The sequence below is a fragment of the Scatophagus argus genome, chromosome 21 (assembly GCF_020382885.2).
Source record: "Scatophagus argus isolate fScaArg1 chromosome 21, fScaArg1.pri, whole genome shotgun sequence".
NCBI lineage: Eukaryota > Metazoa > Chordata > Actinopteri > Scatophagidae > Scatophagus > Scatophagus argus.
Genome location: NC_058513.1, coordinates 8,658,890 through 8,679,695, shown reverse-complemented (window position 1 = coordinate 8,679,695; position 20,806 = coordinate 8,658,890). Strand labels below are relative to the sequence as shown.

The window sequence follows — 20,806 nt, the reverse complement described above, 5'->3', positions numbered from 1 at the left end:
TACCTGGGATGATCAAGCATTTTTAGGAAATATCAATCGTATGTCAATAATAACAATCAACCCACACAAAGATGTGAATCATAAAAATACAATCTTGTTTTTGTATCACTGGCAGCAGAGTCTGAAACAGTAACTACTAATAAACACATTAACAGCCAAAAATGAATTGACATGTGCTTAAAATAAAATACAGTTATAATTGAAATAATAATAACATGAAATATTTTGCCCAAAGATGAATTTTAGTCTGTTACACATTACTTGTCACAAAACCGCATTGTGGAGTGTGGGCATTGTTGAATTTTGTGCATTACAAAGGGAGTTATTGACAAAACTCCGACTGTGATAATTTGTCTCTTCAAGCCAAAATGCCATTTGGATGACCCTTTACATCTGTGTTCCAGCAAAGAAAAATTCTGTCTGGATGCTATGTATACTTTTGTTTGTAACTGTTTTGACCCCTCTCAAAAAACCTTCTGGAGCCACTTTACCACCCTCAGACTGAATTTGGCTCTTATAATGCTTTTGAGTTACATGCAAATTGTTTTAAGCAGCGATCCTCATGGGGTTTTATCATAATGAGGACTATACTTTTTGCCGCATGTGTCTTTGCAGCAAGTCTGTTCTGCTGTGTTGTAGGGATTTTAATCACTTTAATGTTAAGGTGAAGTAGCTTTATTAGTATTTACAGAATTACTGGACTCAGAAAAAATAATCTATTGCATCACTATCTTTTCAAAATAGATAATTTTTTAGAATAGAAATAATTTACATTTTCTTTCTTTTATATGGAAAGCTACTTTTACAGTGAACAATCATACAAGGGTGTTTGTCGGTTTCAACAATATTAGGTAGAGGGGGACAACAGAAAAGTATACTGCTGTATTCATAGGCAGTTTTGAGGTTGGTGTATTGCAACTCCTCTTTTCTGTTTAATAGGCAGTAGTGCGTTTGTTTGGCCAGCAGAGGGCGTGTTTTCACCGTCTCCCCTGTGAACCGGAATGATTTAGTTTCACCTTGGGTGCATCGGTGTGGATAGCCACACATTTTATTGCAAGTAGAAATTTGACATTCAGATGAAAGATAAATGTCGCCGTAGTATTGTAGCGCGTCTGACTGTTCTTCCAGCAGAGAGGAAAAATGAAACAAGACGTCAGGATACTTTTATTGGGGGAACGTAAGTTAGTCACACTGACAGCCGATCAGAAGCTAAAACACTAGCAAACACTAGCCGTCGCAGCTAACTTACTAACTTGTTGCTGAACATGACTCGGTAAACTCACTATTGGTGGCATGGTGCCAGTCACTGCCTTTAAAGGAGAACTTATGTCTTTGTATGTCCCATCTTACATTTGAATAATGTTTTATACGATGTGAGTGCTTCCTAAATATCCGCTATGCTAATTTAGCTTAGAATTACTTTGCGCACAAACGGTTAGTGGAGAAGTAAGTAAACGTTTTTTCATTAAGCCACATCACACTGTAAACATATCTTTTAAGCCAATTGTCTCCTCAAAAGTTAAACGTTACGGAGCGGTTAGTTGACTAACTTTCGCTCTTCATTACTGACCTAACATTAGCTGGAGTCAAGAACTAATGATAACGTTTGAACAGTTAGTTAGCCTAATTAGCTTTGCCTAGCTTAACTAGAACTCCAACTGTTAAAATAACCTTTCATGTCAACATGCTTGTGTGAAAGATTTTCAGGCGCAGCATAATGTCACTGGCTTTTTGTACATACATCAGTGACAGAGATAGCTTTAATATTTTCTATTTCATTCGGGGACTAAAGATCCCGCCTGTACAAATGCAATAAAACAGTATTTTATTTCGTGCAGTATTAAGGAGCAACACTTCAGTCCTTATCAGGGTGTTTCTGTGAATGATGACTTAAAGAGTGAACAACTTACTTGCTAGTTCATGTGTACAGGAAGTCAGTACAATAACTTTGCCTTCAAGGCACATTGGCTCCTTGAGTCTCTCTGTGGCAGCTCCTCTCATCTTCCTCATGTTGTCTCCTCCAACAGCCAAGGTGGGGAAGACATCGCTCATCATGTCTTTGGTTGGTGAGGAGTTTCCAGAAGAGGTAAGTGTCATTGCAGTTATTCAATACTGCAGTGCATTTGCTTTTCTTTCATTTATTTGCAGTCAAGAAAGCAAATCTTTCGCTGCTTTTGTTTGTGTGCACGCTAATGAAATTTCCATTTTCCTTTGTAGCCGACTTTGCATTAAGTACAACTCTTTTTACACCTATTGCAAATATGACTTACAGGATAAGATAGACAAATGTGTAGCTTAAGATGTCAATGCTTCAGTTTTGAACACCTTAAGTATATTACAGCAGATTAATATTACTTTTAAGTTGACTTTGAAGCAAGATTTGTTTCATACTGTCATTTTGGTCAGGTTGATCTACTGCTTAAAATACTCAGTATGTTGATTATAAATCCAAAGTGTTGCATGGTTGGGCTTTGTTCTCTGGGTACTGGGTTTCTCAGTGTAAATTTTATTTTATTTATTTTTTATTATTGTTGTTTTCAGAATCAGAATCAGATGTGTTTTGATTGCCACATCCTGTAGTTACAGTATACTTGCTAATAAAGAACTATGATTATAGATATAGAGTAGTTTGATGCTACTCAAAATACCTTGAAGAAATTTTTTGTTTATATTCATATGATATTATGGACATACATTTTGTGAAGGTCGCCGAGCATTTATTTTGTTTACTAAAACTAAAAGTGTGTCCATGCTTAATGCAAATTTAGAAAATGTATCTTTGTGTGATGGGTGGCTGATCTTTCTATAAGTTATCTGCGATCTGCAATGTCTGACAGGTTCCCCCCCGAGCTGAGGAGATCACCATCCCTGCTGATGTGACTCCAGAGAAGGTGCCTACACACATAGTGGACTATTCAGGTCTGAAGGCTAACACGTAGCGCCACCATTATTTAGTTCACAGTTTAGTGCGTGTGTGCAGTTTGTTGAAGCCACTGATGATTCATGCGGGTCTGAATGACATGGCATTTGTTTATGTTTGTCCTTAACCCCAACAGAAAAAGAGCAGAACGATGAAGTCCTTAGAGACGAGATCATCAAGGTAAGTCCACCATACAGCACTAATAAATTTACTGAACTTTGTTTTTTTTTTTTTTTTCAGAAGTTCTAACTTTTGAAAGTCACAGGAAATCAAAGCAGGTGCACTGGAGAGTTGAACTTTGCTGGGCCAATCTTAAATAATGCTGTGCAACCCCTGGTTAAAAATAATAAAACATGTGAAGGAATGTAATTGTTTCTGAGGTTTATCACAGTTTTGTTAAGACCAAAGTCATTTTTGTAGGTCCACTACCCTTTTCCTAAGCTTCATCTTGTTTATAGTTTTCTCTTTAATTCCATGTATTTTTCTACATAAACTCTTTTGCACTATGTAACAAGTCACCCAAATGTTTTTACATTTGATTAGTAAGTCTATGCTTCTATACTTTAAGTAAGTAAATTAAGTACCATTTGTGTTTATTATTGTTATTATCATTATTATTGGATTTTGATCAAAGTTAGACTGATTGAATTCTGTTGCTTCTGCTTTTGGTGTGACTCTCACTCTCTAACCCACACAGGCTAATGTGGTGTGTGTAGTGTATGATGTCACCAGCGAGGACACAATAGACAAGGTAGTAACCTACTTGGTTTCCATTGTCATTTAAAATACAGAGCACTCTTGTCATACTCTGCCTCTTGTTTTCCAGATCAGAACTAAATGGATCCCTTTAGTTAATGGAGATGCAGAGAAAGGGAACAAGTATGTATTATTTGTTAATGGGCGTGTGTGTGTGTGTGTTAGTTATCTGGGCCATTGAACTTTGTGCTCATTTTAATCCTGCTGTTTGCATGTAATTTTGGTGAACCTTGTTATTTAGAAATTTGAGCCTGTTATTATGCTTGACTAAGTTGACTAAGACATAAGAGCATCAGCAAAATGGGGGCAGTGTGAGTGCATGCAGTTCACAGTATTTGAATGTCTGCTGGTTTGTGTTTGATCTTGTCCTACAGCATAGTGATGCCATTTTTTATGAGTATCCACTGCATATCACAAACATATCATGACAGTGTTGTATTGATAGTTATCCTTTCTCCATATGTTGTATCAGAATTCCTATCATCCTCGTGGGAAACAAGTCTGATTTGCGCTGTGGCAGCTCAATGGAAACCATTCTTCCCATCATGAACCAGTTCTCTGAGATTGAGACTTGTGTTGAGGTGAGGCTGAACTCTCTCACAGACTTCACCACTCTGCTAATCACGGCACTCTGTACTCACCTACTAACCCTTCCACTGAGATACACGCACACACAATTGCCAGGTTTCACACAAATGTTTACACATGCACATTTTATCTGGCTTTTGCTTTGCCTAGACGATTGTATCTGACAGATTCTCTCTGCTGTTTTTCTCATTCAAGTGTTCGGCAAAGAACCTGAAAAACATTTCAGAGCTCTTCTACTATGCACAGAAGGCAGTTCTTCACCCCACTGCACCTCTTTATGACCCCGAAGACAAACAGGTCAGCCATTTTTGGAAATGGGATGCCAACTGTGGAGTCAGCCTGTTCCAGTTCGCTCATTTACACATGTGCAAATACAAATGTAAGTTTGAATAATGATAAGATTTTTGTCCTTCAATGTTTTCCACAGCTAAAACCACTGTGTGTCCGAGCTCTTAGCAGAGTATTCTACATTTCTGACCAGGATAATGACCGCATCCTCAGCGACGCTGAACTCAACTGCTTTCAGGTGCCATTTAAGATCACTAAACATTATGTCCACTCTTATATGAACCGAAGCATTTGCCTCAACAACAGAAAAAACCCCCCATCTCTCTTTATGTGTAGAAATCTTGTTTTGGCAATCCTCTGGCACCACAAGCTTTAGAAGATGTGAAGACAGTAGTTTGGAAGAACACCAGTGATGGGGTACAGGACAATGGCCTCACCCTAAATGGTAAAAAAAAAAAAATGGCAACGAGTGAGAACATGTAACCGTGTTGTTGCTAGGCCACACTCAACTAATAGTCAAGTATTGTATCTCTTTCAGGTTTCTTGTTCCTTAATACATTATTTATCCAAAGGGGCCGACATGAAACCACGTGGACTATCCTCAGGAAGTTTGGCTATGATGACAGCCTTGAACTGACTGATGATTATCTTTACCCTGAGTATGTCTTATGGAATTATTTGTACTTTCTCAATCAATTCAGCTCTAAGTTTTTATATTGCTGACAACTGTAACAACACGACAGCTTGTATTGCAACAGTATTGCCTCTGTTCTACATTGTCTTATACCTCAGGCCTGCTGTATTCCTCCTGCGTTTCCATTTGACTTTGTCTGTGCACTGTTTGCAAACACTATTCACGAATGCTCAGGTTTATGAATAGATTGTTGTTGTTTTGTGATTGTTTTTTTCTGTTGGCAGACTACGAGTTCCTGTCGGCTGCACCACAGAGCTCAATCATTTAGGCCATCAGTTCCTCCAGCGGCTATTTGACAAGTACGATGAAGTGAGTAGCAATCCTAGTGTCCCACTGGACAGTTATTTTCTAGCAATGGCTCTCAGTTATTTATGTGCCATATTGAATCACAATTTCCATGTTTTGAGGAGATTACCTGTTTTCCCTCTTAGGACAAAGACTCTGCCCTGTCACCGACAGAGCTTAGGAACCTGTTTTGTGTCTGTCCTTACATGCCATGGGGTCCAGAGGTCTATATGACTGTCCCAACCACAGATGAGGGCTACATTTCTAACCAAGGTTACCGTTGTCAGTGGACGTAAGTTTCTCATTTGATTGTGAATGGTTTTATGCTATTGTAAGTGTGCATTAGGTTTATACCTTCGTGCACGTTATGTCTGGCAGTGTATGCTCTGCACTACTCGAAGGTAACGTGTATGTCATTCTCTTCATATGCAGACTTTCCGCGTACCTTGACATCCACCGTTGCCTGGAGCATCTAGGATACCTAGGCTACCCTATCCTCACTGAGCAGGAGTCACAGACTGCCGCAATCACAGGTGTGTGTGTTTGTGTAATTGACCCTGTCGATTGTAGGTGAGTGCAAGGATGCAAGAGCTCTGTGTACAGACATATTTCCATCAAAAGTGAATTATTTGTTCTGTTGTAGTCCCTTTATTTTTACTTCTGATGCAAAAAGACTTTACCCATATAATGCAAAAAAAGAGTGAAAGAGTAAAATCCATCTCGTGTTGCGGCACGCCTTGGGATTGGTCAGTTTTGGAAACGCTCATTGCTCCAGACATTGTACCTGCTCATCACTGCAGCAGACGCAGGAGGGCAGAGGACAGGATGAATGACTCGGTGACTTTTGAACACTTTCAAAGTGTATTCTTGCAGAAATCATTTGGATGTGGAGCAGTGCTGATAACTAAAATCCTCCAATCATATGATGGTTATCAAATGATGTACTCAGTCGGTACTGGAGGTGTACTGCACAACCTCTTTGAAAACTTAAATCTCAGTCTTATAGTTAAGCACTGTTCTGTGGGAGGATTACTAGCCTTAATCCTGTCCACTGTAGCTGAATAGATTTACATACGTGTGCATTTGTCATTGAGATCTGAAGGAACAGAATCTGATTTGGGACTTTGTAAACTGCATGTATTCATGCATGCATGTTTTGAAATAAAGCACACTCTCCACACATCATATTTCTAGTAATAGGTGTCTTTGGTAGTAGTGTTTGTATACAGACATACTGTGTGTATGTGAGAACTAGTGACAGTCTGAGGTTGGTTGGTCAGGAAAGCTTGGACAACACAGGGAAGTGTGATATAATTTCTCCCTGCTGCCGATCACACACATTCTGTATTAGAGGTGAGCACATTTCGCTGACTCTGCTGTAGACTTCTGCTGTTTGTTAATCAGATATGTTGGTTCTTGGTGAAATATCTCAGTAACTGTTGGATGATTTGACAAAGTGTTTGGTACAGAATTTCATTGCAAATAGAGGACTAATGCTAAGACTATAGGATTTTTCTTGTTTTTTATTTAATGTTTCCACAGACTGATGAAAGGTTGAGTCAAGCCTGACAGCACTGAGTGGTGCCAGATTAGTCTCAGATATCAGACTCTACACACAGTAAACCTGCTTGATTATGGTGACGACATGCATTTTTCTTGTGGCAGTACTGAACAATTTGTGTCCCATTGGTGGCTAGAATTATTTTTGCATCTTTTCAACTATTATATTTTTAGTCAGATCTTATTATATGCCTACATGTTGTATAGCAGGCAGTCTTATCTCCACTATGATGTCTCGCTGCCTAACACAAACTGGATTAGCATGCCCTGCACAGGCACAGGTATCATGTGCAGGTGTAATATATTCAGCCTAGTTCCTGTGCCTTGTGGAAATTGCCACTAGAGGTCAGTTTTATTCATGGTTTAATTTGCTGAGTATATGAACTCGTTTTATGTTAGTGTGCAGTAAATGTAATCCAGTTAATTAACCTTCATGTAAGCTGTCTTTTGTGCTGTAATAAATTGTATTCTAGACAGTGTGGTTTGCTCATTATCAGATAGACCAAATTTCATCATTTAGGGCGAAATTACATTTTTTAAAAAATTATTTTCTTATTATTTGTTGTCGTTCCTGTCTGTATTCACAAGTTTTATGGATGAGATTTAAGATGCAGCAGCTATAGATCCTTGAGAATAAAAAAGTTGACTGTAGCCTGTATGTTCTGTTTGATGGCCAGGAAAAAAAACAATTCGTGATAAACAGGAGCAAATGGACTCATTTGGTCCCATGTAGAACACCTGAAACAGCACTTTATGTGGCAGGCTGATCTTTCTCAGCTGGTGAAGGAAGTACATGCTCTTCCTTTGTAGTGACAATGCTGGTCTAATGGTTAGCTCACAGATGATGTCTGTTGTCATGAAAATCTAAGTTCAATTTCAGCTTCACCGTTTAGTAAGATGTTTCCCATTCCCATTATGTAGCTAAGCTAATCGTATTCTGACAGAATGGCCGCCCTGTGTGTTTCTGCATTGTTTTGATTATATTTTGTGCTTCTGCTTGTTTGTTTGTGCAGTTACACGAGAGAAAGAAGTGGACCTGGAAAAGTGCCAAACACAGCGATCAGTGTTTCTGTGCAAAGTGATCGGACCGCGGGGGACGGGCAAGACCGCCTTTCTCCAGGCGTTTGTGGGCCATAACGTTGGGGTATGGAACCACCTGCTAGTCTGGAACTGAAAATATTAAATGTTGTGTTATTAAACTATGATAAACCTGTATTAGTGTGCATCATCAACACTGACAATGCCTAGCACATAGTGACCACTGGCTTCTTTTCTCTCTGTTATCCTCTACAGAATAAGGGAAATTCCAGCAGTGCCTTCTCCCCTTATGCCATAAACACTGTCCAGGTCAACAACCAGGAGAAGTACCTAATTGTAAGTAGTAGACGCTCTGATATTAATGCTGACCCTTGACCTCTGACCCTGACTGAAACTTGAGCATTATGCTCTTCTCCTCTCCATGCAGCTCAATGAGGTGGATGTGGAGGTGGAGTTCCTGAAGGCATCAGATGCCTCCTGTGATGTTGCTTGTCTCATGTACGACACCAGTGACCCACATTCCTTCAACTACTGTGCCAGTATATACAAGGTGAGTCACAGCAAGGAGGAGGAGTCAGTCACAGAAGCATTGAAAGGAAAATATTATTGTTCATTGATTTTTGTTGTTTCTGTTTGTGCATGTGTTTGCACGCAGTCCGTCTAAACAAAGTATCATAGCTCAGTTTGCCGCCTTTAGCAATCTCTACCACTTGTGTGATGTATCACAACAACATATTCTGAGAGGCGTGGGATAATTCACTATAACAAAAATGTGACGGAATGCAGACTTAATTTGTTTATTCTGTTTCAGATGTACAGTAATATCATGGTGCTTAGTTTCAGTAGCTGTGGAAAACAAATCAGATCAGAAAAGGCATCCTGTTTACAGCTCTAACATGTTGATTTCAGCAGTTTAGAATGGCCAAATGACAGAGACATAGACCTGCTCCCAGGATTATTAATAGTTTATTGATGTGTGTTCTGGTAAAGCAACAGTTCAAGCTGTAAATATCACTCTGCAGTCCCTTAAAGAAATGAAGCAGCCTCCAGCTCCTGCTGTCATTCAGAATCTCCTCTAAACTGGTATACGTCACTTAACCAAAGATAAACCTCTCAGATGAAGCCCACAGGTGGTTAAGTGTACTCATAAAGATAACATGGAAGTGAGACAATGGCGTTGATCCTTTTAAGATTTGTACATGAAAGGCAGGGGGAGAGAGACAATGTCATGCAGCGATAGAGCCCGGGCCAGATTTGAATCCAGGTCAGTGTGATAAATACTGAGCCTTGATATGTGTTATGTGAGCTACTGTGCACTTCATCTCATTTCCGACTTAGCAACACTACATGGAGAGCAACATCCCATGTGTGCTCGTCGCCTCCAAGGTGGATCTTCCTGATGTCAAGCAGTTCCACGGGATGACTCCAGCAGAGTTCTGCTATAAACATCGACTGCCTCCTCCACTGGTCTTCTCCAGCCTGCTGCTCGACTCCACCAGCAAGAACATCTTCACCAGGCTCGCCTGGGCAGCGATGTACCCGTACGTTCTCATTAGACCAACCACTGCTCTTAAGTCAGATCACAAGCCATTGAAAACCTGGAAAATATGAAAATCGGGCACAGGAGAATGTTTTTCATTCACATGTTCAAAATACTGAGCGATCAAGAAGTAGAAATGAAAGAGAAGATTTGTTGTTGTTTGTTTTGCTTAAAGTTTTAGTTGTGTGTTGCTTTGTGTGACTGGCCTTTCATGATTGTTTTTTTTTCTGTCCAATCTACAGACACCTGAATGGTTCAGACATGAGCAACACATCATTCTGGCTGAGAGTGGCATTGGGCTCGGCTGTGGTCGCAGTTCTGGGCTTTGCTATCTACAGAACCATTGCCAGACTGAAATGATCAACAACCAGCTGAGCTTATTTTCCAATGCTTCCATTCGTACATAAAGACCAAACGTCCGAGACCAGATCCAGAACCACCACAACCTGAACTAGGCTGAATCCGCATCATTTTACATTTTACCCTGAAGGCTCCCAGGACAACCTGTCATACCTCTGCTCCTTCCTAGCATCTGACTTCTTCACTTTGTCCTGCCCTCTGAGTCAGTAGAGCGCAGTAGTCCAAAGGCAACTGGAATCTAGTTATCACAGTATTCCCTAAGCTGCTATGCCCAGCTTTATCTGCCTTATATTGTCCAACAAAACTGAGTAGGAGTTAGCCCGTTGGTGCTCTGTGCATTGATACATGAAGAACTGTTTATATCCAAACAGGTGCTTTGTCAGAGGAGAGGAGATACAACAAGACCGTTGCATCTTCTATCTATTGCTATCCCCTCAGTTAGCTGTTAAATGATTAAATATTATTGGTGAGATTAGAGGGGGTTTATACATACATATATACATACACACATGCAGTGTTTCCTAATCATAAAGTAGAAAAATGCCAAATTGACTAGACTGAAGAACCAAAGGGCAGCACATGAATCATTTTTAACAGCAAACGTGCTGACTGGCTGCTGCTGGATCTCTTGCTGTAACTCCTCAGTGAACACTTCAGTTTGGCCACGCAACCACAGATACAAGAGGTTCAAAACAGATTTGCCAAATAACTCCAGCACCTATGAATATGCATAGCATGTTATTTGCCTCTTGGTCATATTATTTAACCTGAGAGTGAAACATTTTAATGTTTTTAGCAGTAACACCTGTAGTGATCTGCTGTGGCAGGATGAGATGTGCATGAAGAAAAAAAAGGCAGTTCGTTTTCTGCATCTGCAAGAAATATTTTCGCCTGCTCAAGGAGGCCGAGCAAACCTTAAAATGACAAAATATGAAAGAAAAATCTGATCAGATGTATCTGTGCTTCCACTCCGTTTCCGTCTGTTCATATTGAAATGGAATTAATTTTGAGACTGAAATACAGTAGATGGATAATCCCCCCCCCTCAATTTACATGTGCCCGACACTGTGCATACACTTTGACCTTGTTACATAATCTGAAACTGTAATGTTTTCAAACATGAGTCAGTCATGATGATGTCTGTTTTGTTGCTTAATTTAGCTGGGGACCTGCTGCTTCTGCAGAATACACTTGTGACATGTGACTTTTAAAATATGGCTGTTTTCTTACTTGAAATTGAACTGATTTAGTTGCTTAATAAAAGACCAGACCAGACTGGGTGGGGACCTTTGCACAAAAGACGTTTTGACTATTGGGGTGAATGATACGTCCTGAATGCTTTATGTTAACAACCTGACCATGTGCGTTTTGTTGTTATCTCTGTTGTACTTTGAGTGTGTACAATTCAAATGAAGGTATTAATAGTATTCCAGATACCATATCATCATAATCACAAGACCTTTGTAGCTAGACCTTTGTCAGAATTCATGCTGAATTACTCTGAGTTAAAGAAACACCAATTATTACCCCTTTGCAGTAGCATGTCAGAATGCAAGAACAACATGCCTCTACAAGTCTGGATGCTGAGCTTTGATCGTTCAGCCTGAAGCTGTCTAACAAGGTCAGTCTGATGATCTTACAGTTGTCTTTAAAGATAATAATGAATAACGGTATCTAGAGGGTAATTTGTGTCTAATCTTGACTTTCATCAGTTTGACTCCGGTCTTTGCTGCTGGCTTCTCAGGAAGAGAAGAGGGGTCGCCTGTTCCTGCATGAAGCACCACAAGGTGGCAGTGTTGCGTTTCAGGTGAGAGGCGGGACAAGTGAGGACTGGGTGTGTCTGTTGAGCCGCCTGTTAACTGCTCTGCGGCCACTCGGGAGGAAAGTGGATGTTGGGATTTTGGGAGTAGTTTCATGTGCTGGAACAACCGTAGAGGGGGGTATTTGGTGTAAATTGATCTTCATGTGATACGTTTAGGGCAGGCTTTAATTGCACGCAGATGTTTAAAACAGTTTTGCGCAAACTTATTTGTTTCCCAATGAATTAATCATCTGGCCTGATTTACCATTGTCTTGTTCCCTTAAGGGACTTGTGTGCACTTGTCTCCCATTAGAAGACCTGTGATCTACGAGGTTAGTGTCCCACAAATCCCTCGTCTGCTCCCATCACTGACTGGTAAAGCATTTAATAAGGCAATTAAATCGGAGTGTACGGTTCTGTTTGGCTATTGGTGTTACCTGGTGGTATTTTATGCTGCCTTTCATCTGATCCTGTGTTGCACTGTCCATAGTTTAACTTTAAGATTACACACCGCAATCATCCCATGTTTATCAGCCTTTCACTGGCGGTGAGCTTTATCTGCAACATCTTGACGCATAATATTATTTAATGCAGCGGCCTTCAGAAGTCCCTCCACATGTACCTATAAACGGTGGAGATAGTGTTAATAGTATGTTTAATAGAGTAGATCATGTCTTTTGATCTTTGACATGAAAATCCTCCGGCCACTTCAGCAAACTTTTTTTTTTTTCACGTAGAAAAAAAAAGCGCAATAAGTCGACAAATACGTTATTGTACAAGATGACAAAGGTTTATTGGGTTGAAGTATAAACAGTCTTTAAAAGTTACTGAACACAGTGAGATGTTTGTAGATTAAGAGTCGTCTGAACATGAGGAAATATACAGAATGGAGCTTGAATGACAACTATAGAGCCTTTAGGGAAATCTTGCTGACGTCCACTGCCTATGGTCTGTACATTGTAAAGGCTCGACAATGCCCACCATTGACACATTTGTATTTTCAGTATGGCCTCGTGCAGGAACAATAACTATTCAATAGTTAAACTGTACATACATTTTTTTTTTCTTCCTTTAAGCAAGACCCTAGACTAGCCTATTTGTATCCAAGGATCAGACTGAAATGAATAGTAGTATTAACGCCAAACAAAAATGTTCACAATTATTTCTACAGCATCTAGGCAATAGTGCAATGGAGGGAAACTACTGGTAAAAACAGCATAAGTTTGGATAAGACCTTACAAAAATAATACATATACGCAAACATTTCCTGAAGTATTTACAGTGAGTTAGTCTCTTTGATATTGTCCTTTCACTTCTTTTTTGCTGTTTTGGTTGCCTTCTTTGTCGGTTTTGCCTTGGGCTTGATTGCCTTCTTTGCTGGTTTTGCCTTGGGCTTGACTGGCTTGGATTTCTTAGCTTGTGCCTTCTTGGCTTTCGTTGGCGTCGCCTTTTTCGCGACCTTTCTTACTTTCTTCACAGCTGCCTTCTTGGGCTTCTCCGGCGTCTTGGCCACCTTCTTGGGCTTGACCGACTTCTTGGGTTTGGTGGTCTTCGCAGCCTTCTTTGGCTTGGCAGACACCACTGCCTTGCTTGGTTTTTTGGAGTCCTCTGGTTTGGTCAGCTTGAAGGATCCGGACGCGCCGATGCCTTTGGTGTGGCGCAGCATCCCGCTTTCCACCAGCCTCTTCAGGGCTAATTTAATCTGCACATCGACGTTCTCGCCCACCTTGAAGTTCTTCTTCACGTACTTCTGGATGGACTGACGGGACGCTCCGCTCCGGCTGGCGTCGTGAACGATTGCCGCTTTTATCATGTCCGAGTATTTGGGATGAGAAGCAGGTTTCTTGGGCTTGGATGTCTTTTTAGCTTTGGCTGGAGCTGCCGATGTCTCTGCCATGGTGACTTTTCTTTTGAGTAAGTTGTCCAACAACAACAACAAAAAAAGAAAGTCCTGGATGTGTAATTTCACCCGACTCAGCTGGTACACCGGAGCGTCAGAAACAGCGAAATATCTGAACGGCCAGGAACAAAGCTTTTCCCCAGAAAGTCCGAGTTGGCCGACAATGTCACGCTTGCTATTGTTACAGTAAAAAATATTATTATAGTTGTCCACACAAAGTACGCGTCAGTACACCGGATCACTTAAGTGTCTTATTCCACAGGCGCTTCAGTGAGCCTATGAAGCCTTTCTGCGGACGTGATTGAGAACACCAACTGCCAGCAGCTGATCTAGCGGACTCCATGGAACTGGCGCCGTCCCGTTTGTGTTTCTTCATCCTCCAACTCCCGATAAATATAAAAGCTGTCGCGAAGAAGCGATCCACAAAACATTATGAGCGGATAGCTGAGACATTGGGCTTCACTGGGACACACTTGTTTTCCTTCATCCGCGCCGCCGAACAACTTTTATTCCAAGAAAACCCGCTGGAAGTAACGCGTGCTGTGAACAATTTTGCACAATTCGCTGTAAATTGACCCAAACAGACGGAACCTGGGGTAAAATCATCCCATGCATATCGAAATTGAATCTATGCTCAAACGGATGCACGCCGTTCGGTCGGTGCAGGATTCCGTTTTTGCTTTTAATACATCGATACATTTTCCCAACTAACACAGTCCGGCCATTGACTTTGAGTGACGTGGTCGAGATTATTTAGTGTTAAACCTCCTATAAATTAAATGTCACAGTATCTAAGTCACAGGTGACACTTGGGACGATAATATGTGTTTATATGGGTTGGATATCGGTGGATGGCTTTGCTGTGTTCGCCGGTTTTTGGACAGAATTGCTTATAACTGTCACTATGGCAGTCGCCACTCGAGCTCCATTGTCAGGAAAGTTGCCAACACCTCCAAAGATCAGGGATTCCCATACCTCATCATAAAATTGATCACCATATTTCGGATAGGGGTGTGAGTGGCTGCTGTGTAACCAGGTGTGGGTCCAGCTGCAAGGGGGGCTGCAGCCGACACCAAAGTCCTTCAATATAGGGCGCAGTGATGGCTTTCTTTTGTTCAGGAACTGGCGCATCAGACCTCAGTGAATAACAGGTCTTACATTTGGCTTGCCTCATTTTTAGGAGGATGTCTGGTGCAGGACCTGAGCAACAGAACCTCTCCAAATAACAAACTTCACCATAATTCTCCTGCATTATTTCTTATTTTAATATTATTCTGATGTCCCTCCCAGTAACGCCATTTTGATTCCTATATGAAAGTCAGTCACTGGAGTAGTGCTTTTCTCCGACTTTTGTGGCATGGATATCTGAGTTATTGGTCACTATTTTTTGGGGGGTGGGGGGAATAATTATTCTGTATTTCTGTCCTTATTCACATCATACTCAATAGTGCAAAACAGCCAGGCAGTTTGTCATAGAGGTGGTCCTTTGCAGTGCAGACTACACTGGGATAGTGTCCATTCTGAAGCAATGAAGTGTCCAGTGTTGGACAAATAACATTATAGCCAGTTACCTTTATATCTCACCTGTGTGTTTTGGATGTCGGAGCCGATCGATAGGCTGAATAAGCCAAATTAGGTTCAATTTAGTGTGGAGAAATAGCAATGCCTGCGCTCTTCTGTCTCCACCTGTGTCCTTACAATGAGGTGATGACTGAGTGTTTTGTTTTGGTTTTTTTTTTTTTTTGGTTTTTTGGTGTGTGTGCTGGTGAGTTTGTGAGTGGGTTAGGGGGGGCGTGAAGGGGGGAGTGAAGGAGTGAGTGTGGGTTTTTTTTTTCGCCCATGTGGCACAGTTGAACTACAGAAGAGGAGAGTAGGTGAAAGCGTGAGTTTCACTATATGGCACATGTGGATGAGTGGGAGGGAGGAGTTGAGGAGGGGGGGGTGAAAAGATGACTGGGTGAATGAGTGAAGAAAGCCGTTAAGGGGAGCTGGAATGGCTGAGTGAATAAAATATGTGTATGGCGCAATTGAATGAGTAAATAAAAGGGGGGGGGGGGGCGGCAATTACGCTGTGCGCCGCTTATTGAATACTGTATAAACACACAGTAACGGCTCTATGATAATATGAACAACATGCCTATTGTTTGCCACTCCTATTCGGACTATGTGAAGCAGCTTTCCCTTTGTTTTGGTAGGCTGTTCTGCTCGTGTTGGTACAGGATATTGGTCCGTTGTTTTTGTCACCGGTTGTCCAGAGTGATGTGTTATTGTCTTTTGCCCCGTTTAGGAAGCGGTGCTGGTGCTGTTGTTGGTGGTGGTGGTGGAAGGGGGGGTGGGGGGGCAACAGCAGCCAGACCACAGACTTCTGCCTCGGTTAGACCACTCCCTCCATCCGCCGACAGAGGGACGTCCTCCACACCGACTGGACCTCCGGAGCTCAGCTTAACGCACCGTCTCATAGTAATTATCAGCATAACGAGATGGAACTGAACGACCGGCTTGTTTTATTAAGCAGCGCGTCCATGTTTCATAGGCTGACTGTTAATTCGACATAATTAGTAGTTATCCAGTGATTGTTGTTGAATTGTCCCTGCCATAATTATTTTCGAGGATTGGTGTCTTTGTGGTGTGGTTGTCCTAAAAAGACCAATCGATCAATTAGTTTGATTTGATTTGATGATTTATTAATCGGCAAGTCACAAAAACACAAATGCCAAAACATATGAGTCACTACTGATGCTTACAGGTGATTAATCAAGAAAACACTAAAAATAGTAATTTAGAAAAGATTAAACTGCACATTATTATTATTATTATTATTATTATTATTATGATTGCAGTTTTTGGAGTAGTATTGGTGGGTGTATGTGTGTGGTATTTCTCTGGCTATTTTGGTGCATGTACAATCATTCACTTCTGCTTCCGATGCCAACACACTGAATTCTGGCTTCTCAGTTTTGTCTTTAGTCGTGCCAATGTCTGAGGTGCAGATATATTCAGGTTACATAATGGTTGACCCAGTGCTGATTTATTTGTCAGAAATTTGAGAGAGCTGAGAGGGATTTATATCACACATGAATTTACAGAAGACAGCTACGCCGTCGTGTCAGGAGTGTTTTAGCGTTGCACCTCTAAATTTATCTGATCCCAGTTTGTAATTTTAGCTGCCTCAAACCCTCTCAAGTGTCTTCCTGCCTCTGGCCCAAAGCATTCTGGGTAACATCACCCACCATTTCCCTACTGAAGGCCTCAGTGTGCTCCGTATCGCGGCTGTGGATCAGCTATCAAAAGATCCCAAACTATCCAGCACACGATCACACTGCTCCGTTAAAAGCATTCTTTCTGAGTTGCTTTGATTTGAAGACTGTAAAGTCGTTTATTCTGGCTTTAAATGTCAGATAAGGCTAAATTAAATCAGTTCTTTTTTTATTTGCTCAGGTGGCAAGAAAAGAAGGCCCAGAGACAGGTTTAAGATTAGATTATTTCTTTTTCTGTTCTGAATTCTCAGGATTTCTTTACAACTCTGTAGTTACTCCTCACAAACCATTTTACTGATTCTTTACATGTTTTGCGAGCAATATCGGTCTAACTCTTCATACTGACTAGAAAATTAGAGCTGGAGGAGGTTTTGAACAAAATGCACTCATCAAAAGCCTTTCAACATTAATACCAATTAGTAACATGCAGAACAGAGACACTAGCTGATCCTCAAATGTGTTCGCTCATCATTTGTTGTTGTGTGCATTTTACTCCCACACATGCAGGACATTTTTACAGAGATGGTCTTTGATAATCTAAGTATGTGTCAAAACAAAACCAGCACAACAAGAACAGCAGTGCTCTTTTTCTACAATTACACAGCAATGTGACTTCATCTTAAGGCTTGGTATTGTGATAATGTCTTATTGTTCTGTCAGGAAAAGTTTTGGCAGATCCATCTGGCTATTGCCATGTAATCTTGCTTTGTGCCTGGAAACTTTCACAATCATACGTGAAAGTTTCTTTTTTGTTGCTGTTGTTGTTTCTGACCGCAGAAGAAGTGGGTGCCATTCCAACTGTAACCCTGCATGCTAACATGATGTGCAGAACAAAATTCCCTCAGATTTATTATGAAGTAATGTTAACAGCAAATAACTTGCGAATAGCGTCAACGTCTCACTTAACTATACAGAAACATGTATACAGTTTAACAGCACAAGAAAGTGTCTGAAAATATAAAATGCTTGTTTTTGAATATTTAACAGGTCGCATCATCCATATGTGCACATATCATCAATGTATGTATGTGTACTGTTTAAAGTTTTAGCTGAGCCCTTGTTGTTTAGTGCAACTGCCCAGCTCGGCTGCTACAGATAAAACTGTTTATGTCTCTGTGATACGACCCTCACTAAACTAACAGCGCGCTGCGTTGAGACAACGGAAAGTGAGAAGGCACAGACACACTCGTGGTTTTAATGCACTTGTTCTCGGGCCAACTGGTGAGCAGTCGTGCTCTAAGAGGTAGTGTTTGTGTGTGTTGAACAGTTGTGACAACATTTGGATGTGAGAGCAGGTGTCGGCGCCCCCCGGACTTCTGCACGACTCAGCCGGCAGATGCCCGTCAGTGTGGCCTAATGCCAAGGCACTCTTTGTGAATGTCTTACCGTTCTGTGCTCCGAAACATCCTGGCTCATCTCAGTGTGTAGAGCAGATAACTATTTCCAAGATGTCAGCTGTCAAACCGCCTCTCGCATGGCAGGCTCGTCATTGGACGCAGTCTGGCAGAGCACCTGTGGGCTGTCAGTCAAAGCAGCAGAGATGAGTCTAACAGAAGTTATTGTCGCTCATGCTATAAAATGACACAGCATTTTGGTCCAGCTCTTAATAGCGGGAGTTTTGAACAGAGGTGAAACATAACCATTCAGTAATAAAGTTTCTATTTGATGATAAATCTAAAATTTAGTTTTAAGACTTTCTTTCTGATGCTGTAAGCTAACAGTTACATGTGTGACACTGACCACAAGCTATCACATCCTATTTAACAATGATACGCTTCCATTTAAGAATGCTGCATTTAGCCCTAATCCTGACTTTAACCCTTGCCCCCTTAATACTAAGACTTAGGCAGAGTACATGAGTAACACAAGCTGCTGAAACTGGAAGCCACTAAATTGGACACATCTATTATGTATAGAATTTAGTATAATTGTGATGTTTCTTTAAAAAAATTGAAATTATCAAACTGTCCTCTGTCTTTTGAACACAATTCGAAGTCTCACAAACGAGAACACTTTTCTTTTTCTTAACTTTGTGTTTTGTTATCATGTCAAAACTTTACACTGAAAATACCAAACAATAGTTGAAGAAGTTTCTCTTTATACTATCATGTACAACATTTGCAACATTTAAAGTTTAAGAGCAGACTGAAGTGTTTTTCTTCAAACGGTCGGTTTTCATGCCTTCGTTTACCAGCAGAGGGCAGTAGCAGCTCAAATAAACGTAAATTGTGTTATTTTTATATAAATTTAGTTCTAGTTTAAGCATAATTAGCAGTGCTGCACCCACTGGGCATATATAGATGGGTCAAACAGTTATGTGTGCACCATATTAGAAAGTAATAAATGTAGAAACAAAACAGTAAATGTGGGCAGAAAACACATTAAATTATGTTGTCCATGTATATTGTATCCAAATGCGGGCTTTATGAAAGTACTGGGGTGATGAGCTCTGATTATTTTATCTTAACTTAGGTAGGATTGGATTTGTCAGCTCTCCTTGGATACTCTGGGAGTTTGTTTACCAGGATGTCGACCTTCAGGATGCAGCTGCAGGTTTAGACAGCAGAGGTCTCTTCACACTTCTCTGCTGTGACTCTTAAACCAAGCAAAAGAAGCTGCTCAGAAAGCCCGTGCTCATCTCCAACTGGAAGTGACACTGTGACACATTAATGTCAAAAACAGCGCTTGATGTTTTGGAGGCAGACCTGCCCCGTGTGTGGGATGTGAATATTGCAGTGATAGGGCTGAAAGTGTTGTTCCCAGATGGATTTAAATCACGCCATTTTTTTGAAACAGAAATTCTAATACAGCCCTAATTCTTTTCACATTCTCTCTCTTCTTTTTTAGTTCCCTCCCCTTTTCAGCCTCCCTCTTCCAACTCTCTGCTTCCCCTTCCTTACTTCTTCCATTTTATGTCCCCAAGAGACGTTCTAAGTGGAGCAGTTTGGACTAAAACTGTGTCATTCAGTGACCTGATTCATTTTTCTGCTGTTTTTCACCATGCAGGAGATTCCCTCTATTGCACAATCACTACTGCTTGACATTCAGCGGCTCGAGTGTGAAGAACCATCTATTTTATTCACATTAGTTGAGGCTAACAGGTTCCAGAAATCCTTTCAACAATTTGTCTTCTCAGTTTATTAAAAATTTGTTTTAGTGTTATTTCTCTTTTAATTGTCTAACCTTACATTTATTCATTTTCTCTTCCTGCTTAATGTTTTTCAGGTTGGTACATGGCAGGAGTAATTCCCAGCATGCACTGCTCAGGACTCCACCTCACTTGGAAACACCCTGAGAAACCTGTGTGGCTGTTTGCCATCGATCCACCTCGACAAGCAGTTTAATTAACATTTCATGAGGTAATTTCTGGTTATTACTTTCTTTAGCAAAACTTATATTCTCCTGGCCCTAGCAGGGCATCTGTGATTAAAAATGAGAAAAACTGTTTGATTTAATGGTTTATTTAAGCATCTTGCACCAAATGGTTCCCAGCCCGCATGGACATAGAAGACATTAGACAGCTGAAACAACCGAAATGATAGATCATGCCATACAGTTCAGGCAAGTCAAAGAACATTTCAGTAGGTTTTCTTATTATCCAGTCTGTCTGTTCTATACAAAAACAAAAACAAAACAAAAACAAAAATCTCCTCTTTAAAAAGATAACTCAGCGTGTCACCTGTAGCTGGCCAAAATCAGGATTTTGACCCGAATGTTTTCAACTGGCAGATTCCTCAGGTAACTCTACACGAGGTAATGAAACACAAATGAAATCCTTCCTCAGCAACACCAAGATTTAAAAAAAGGTGAACTTAATTC

At 40.8% G+C, this 20,806-nt stretch overlaps 3 protein-coding genes across 5 annotated transcripts in view; 2 read left to right on the top strand and 1 right to left on the bottom strand.

Moving 5' to 3' along the window:
- The first annotated feature begins 967 nt into the window (after nucleotides 1-967).
- rhot2 (ras homolog family member T2) lies at nucleotides 968-11,304 on the top strand. 3 transcript variants are annotated; one of them, XM_046376744.1, is made up of 19 exons: nucleotides 968-1,177; nucleotides 2,028-2,086; nucleotides 2,838-2,919; nucleotides 3,057-3,100; nucleotides 3,618-3,671; nucleotides 3,747-3,799; nucleotides 4,149-4,257; nucleotides 4,460-4,561; nucleotides 4,692-4,790; nucleotides 4,889-4,997; nucleotides 5,091-5,211; nucleotides 5,471-5,555; nucleotides 5,678-5,823; nucleotides 5,964-6,064; nucleotides 8,105-8,235; nucleotides 8,385-8,465; nucleotides 8,557-8,679; nucleotides 9,468-9,670; nucleotides 9,912-11,304. In XM_046376744.1, the coding sequence occupies exons 1-19, from the start codon at nucleotides 1,141-1,143 to the stop codon at nucleotides 10,027-10,029; spliced, it is 1,857 nt and encodes a 618-aa protein (XP_046232700.1). In that variant the 5' UTR covers nucleotides 968-1,140; the 3' UTR covers nucleotides 10,030-11,304. The 3 variants fall into 3 exon arrangements, with proteins under 3 accessions (XP_046232700.1, XP_046232701.1, XP_046232702.1); XM_046376745.1 differs by lacking the exon at nucleotides 968-1,177 and adding an exon at nucleotides 1,212-1,446; XM_046376746.1 differs by lacking the exon at nucleotides 968-1,177 and having other exon boundaries at nucleotides 2,838-2,891.
- Nucleotides 11,305-11,773: 469 nt separating this feature from the next.
- rhbdl1 (rhomboid, veinlet-like 1 (Drosophila)) overlaps nucleotides 11,774-20,806 on the top strand; it is a 48,189-nt gene continuing 39,156 nt past the window's right edge. Inside the window, exons 1-2 of the mRNA XM_046376742.1 lie at nucleotides 11,774-11,836; nucleotides 20,213-20,346. The gene's annotated coding sequence lies outside the window, so the exon portion shown is untranslated. The remainder of the gene's footprint in view (nucleotides 11,837-20,212; nucleotides 20,347-20,806) is intronic.
- On the bottom strand, nucleotides 12,605-13,997 carry LOC124052466 (histone H1.0-B). The gene has a single exon (XM_046376743.1). The coding sequence runs from the start codon at nucleotides 13,725-13,727 to the stop codon at nucleotides 13,140-13,142; it is 588 nt and encodes a 195-aa protein (XP_046232699.1). The 5' UTR covers nucleotides 13,728-13,997; the 3' UTR covers nucleotides 12,605-13,139.

What these genes read in the sequence shown, in the direction of transcription:
- rhot2 (XM_046376744.1), top strand. Translation starts at nt 1,141, where the DNA reads ATGAAACAAGACGTCAGGATACTTTTATTGGGGGAAC. An exon ending in GGTTACCGTTGTCAGTGGAC is followed by an intron (nt 5,824 to 5,963) that starts GTAAGTTTCTCA and finishes CTTCATATGCAG; the next exon opens with ACTTTCCGCGTACCTTGACA. An exon ending in ACTGTGCCAGTATATACAAG is followed by an intron (nt 8,680 to 9,467) that starts GTGAGTCACAGC and finishes TTTCCGACTTAG; the next exon opens with CAACACTACATGGAGAGCAA.
- LOC124052466 (XM_046376743.1), bottom strand. Translation starts at nt 13,727, where the DNA reads ATGGCAGAGACATCGGCAGCTCCAGCCAAAGCTAAAAAGACATCCAAG.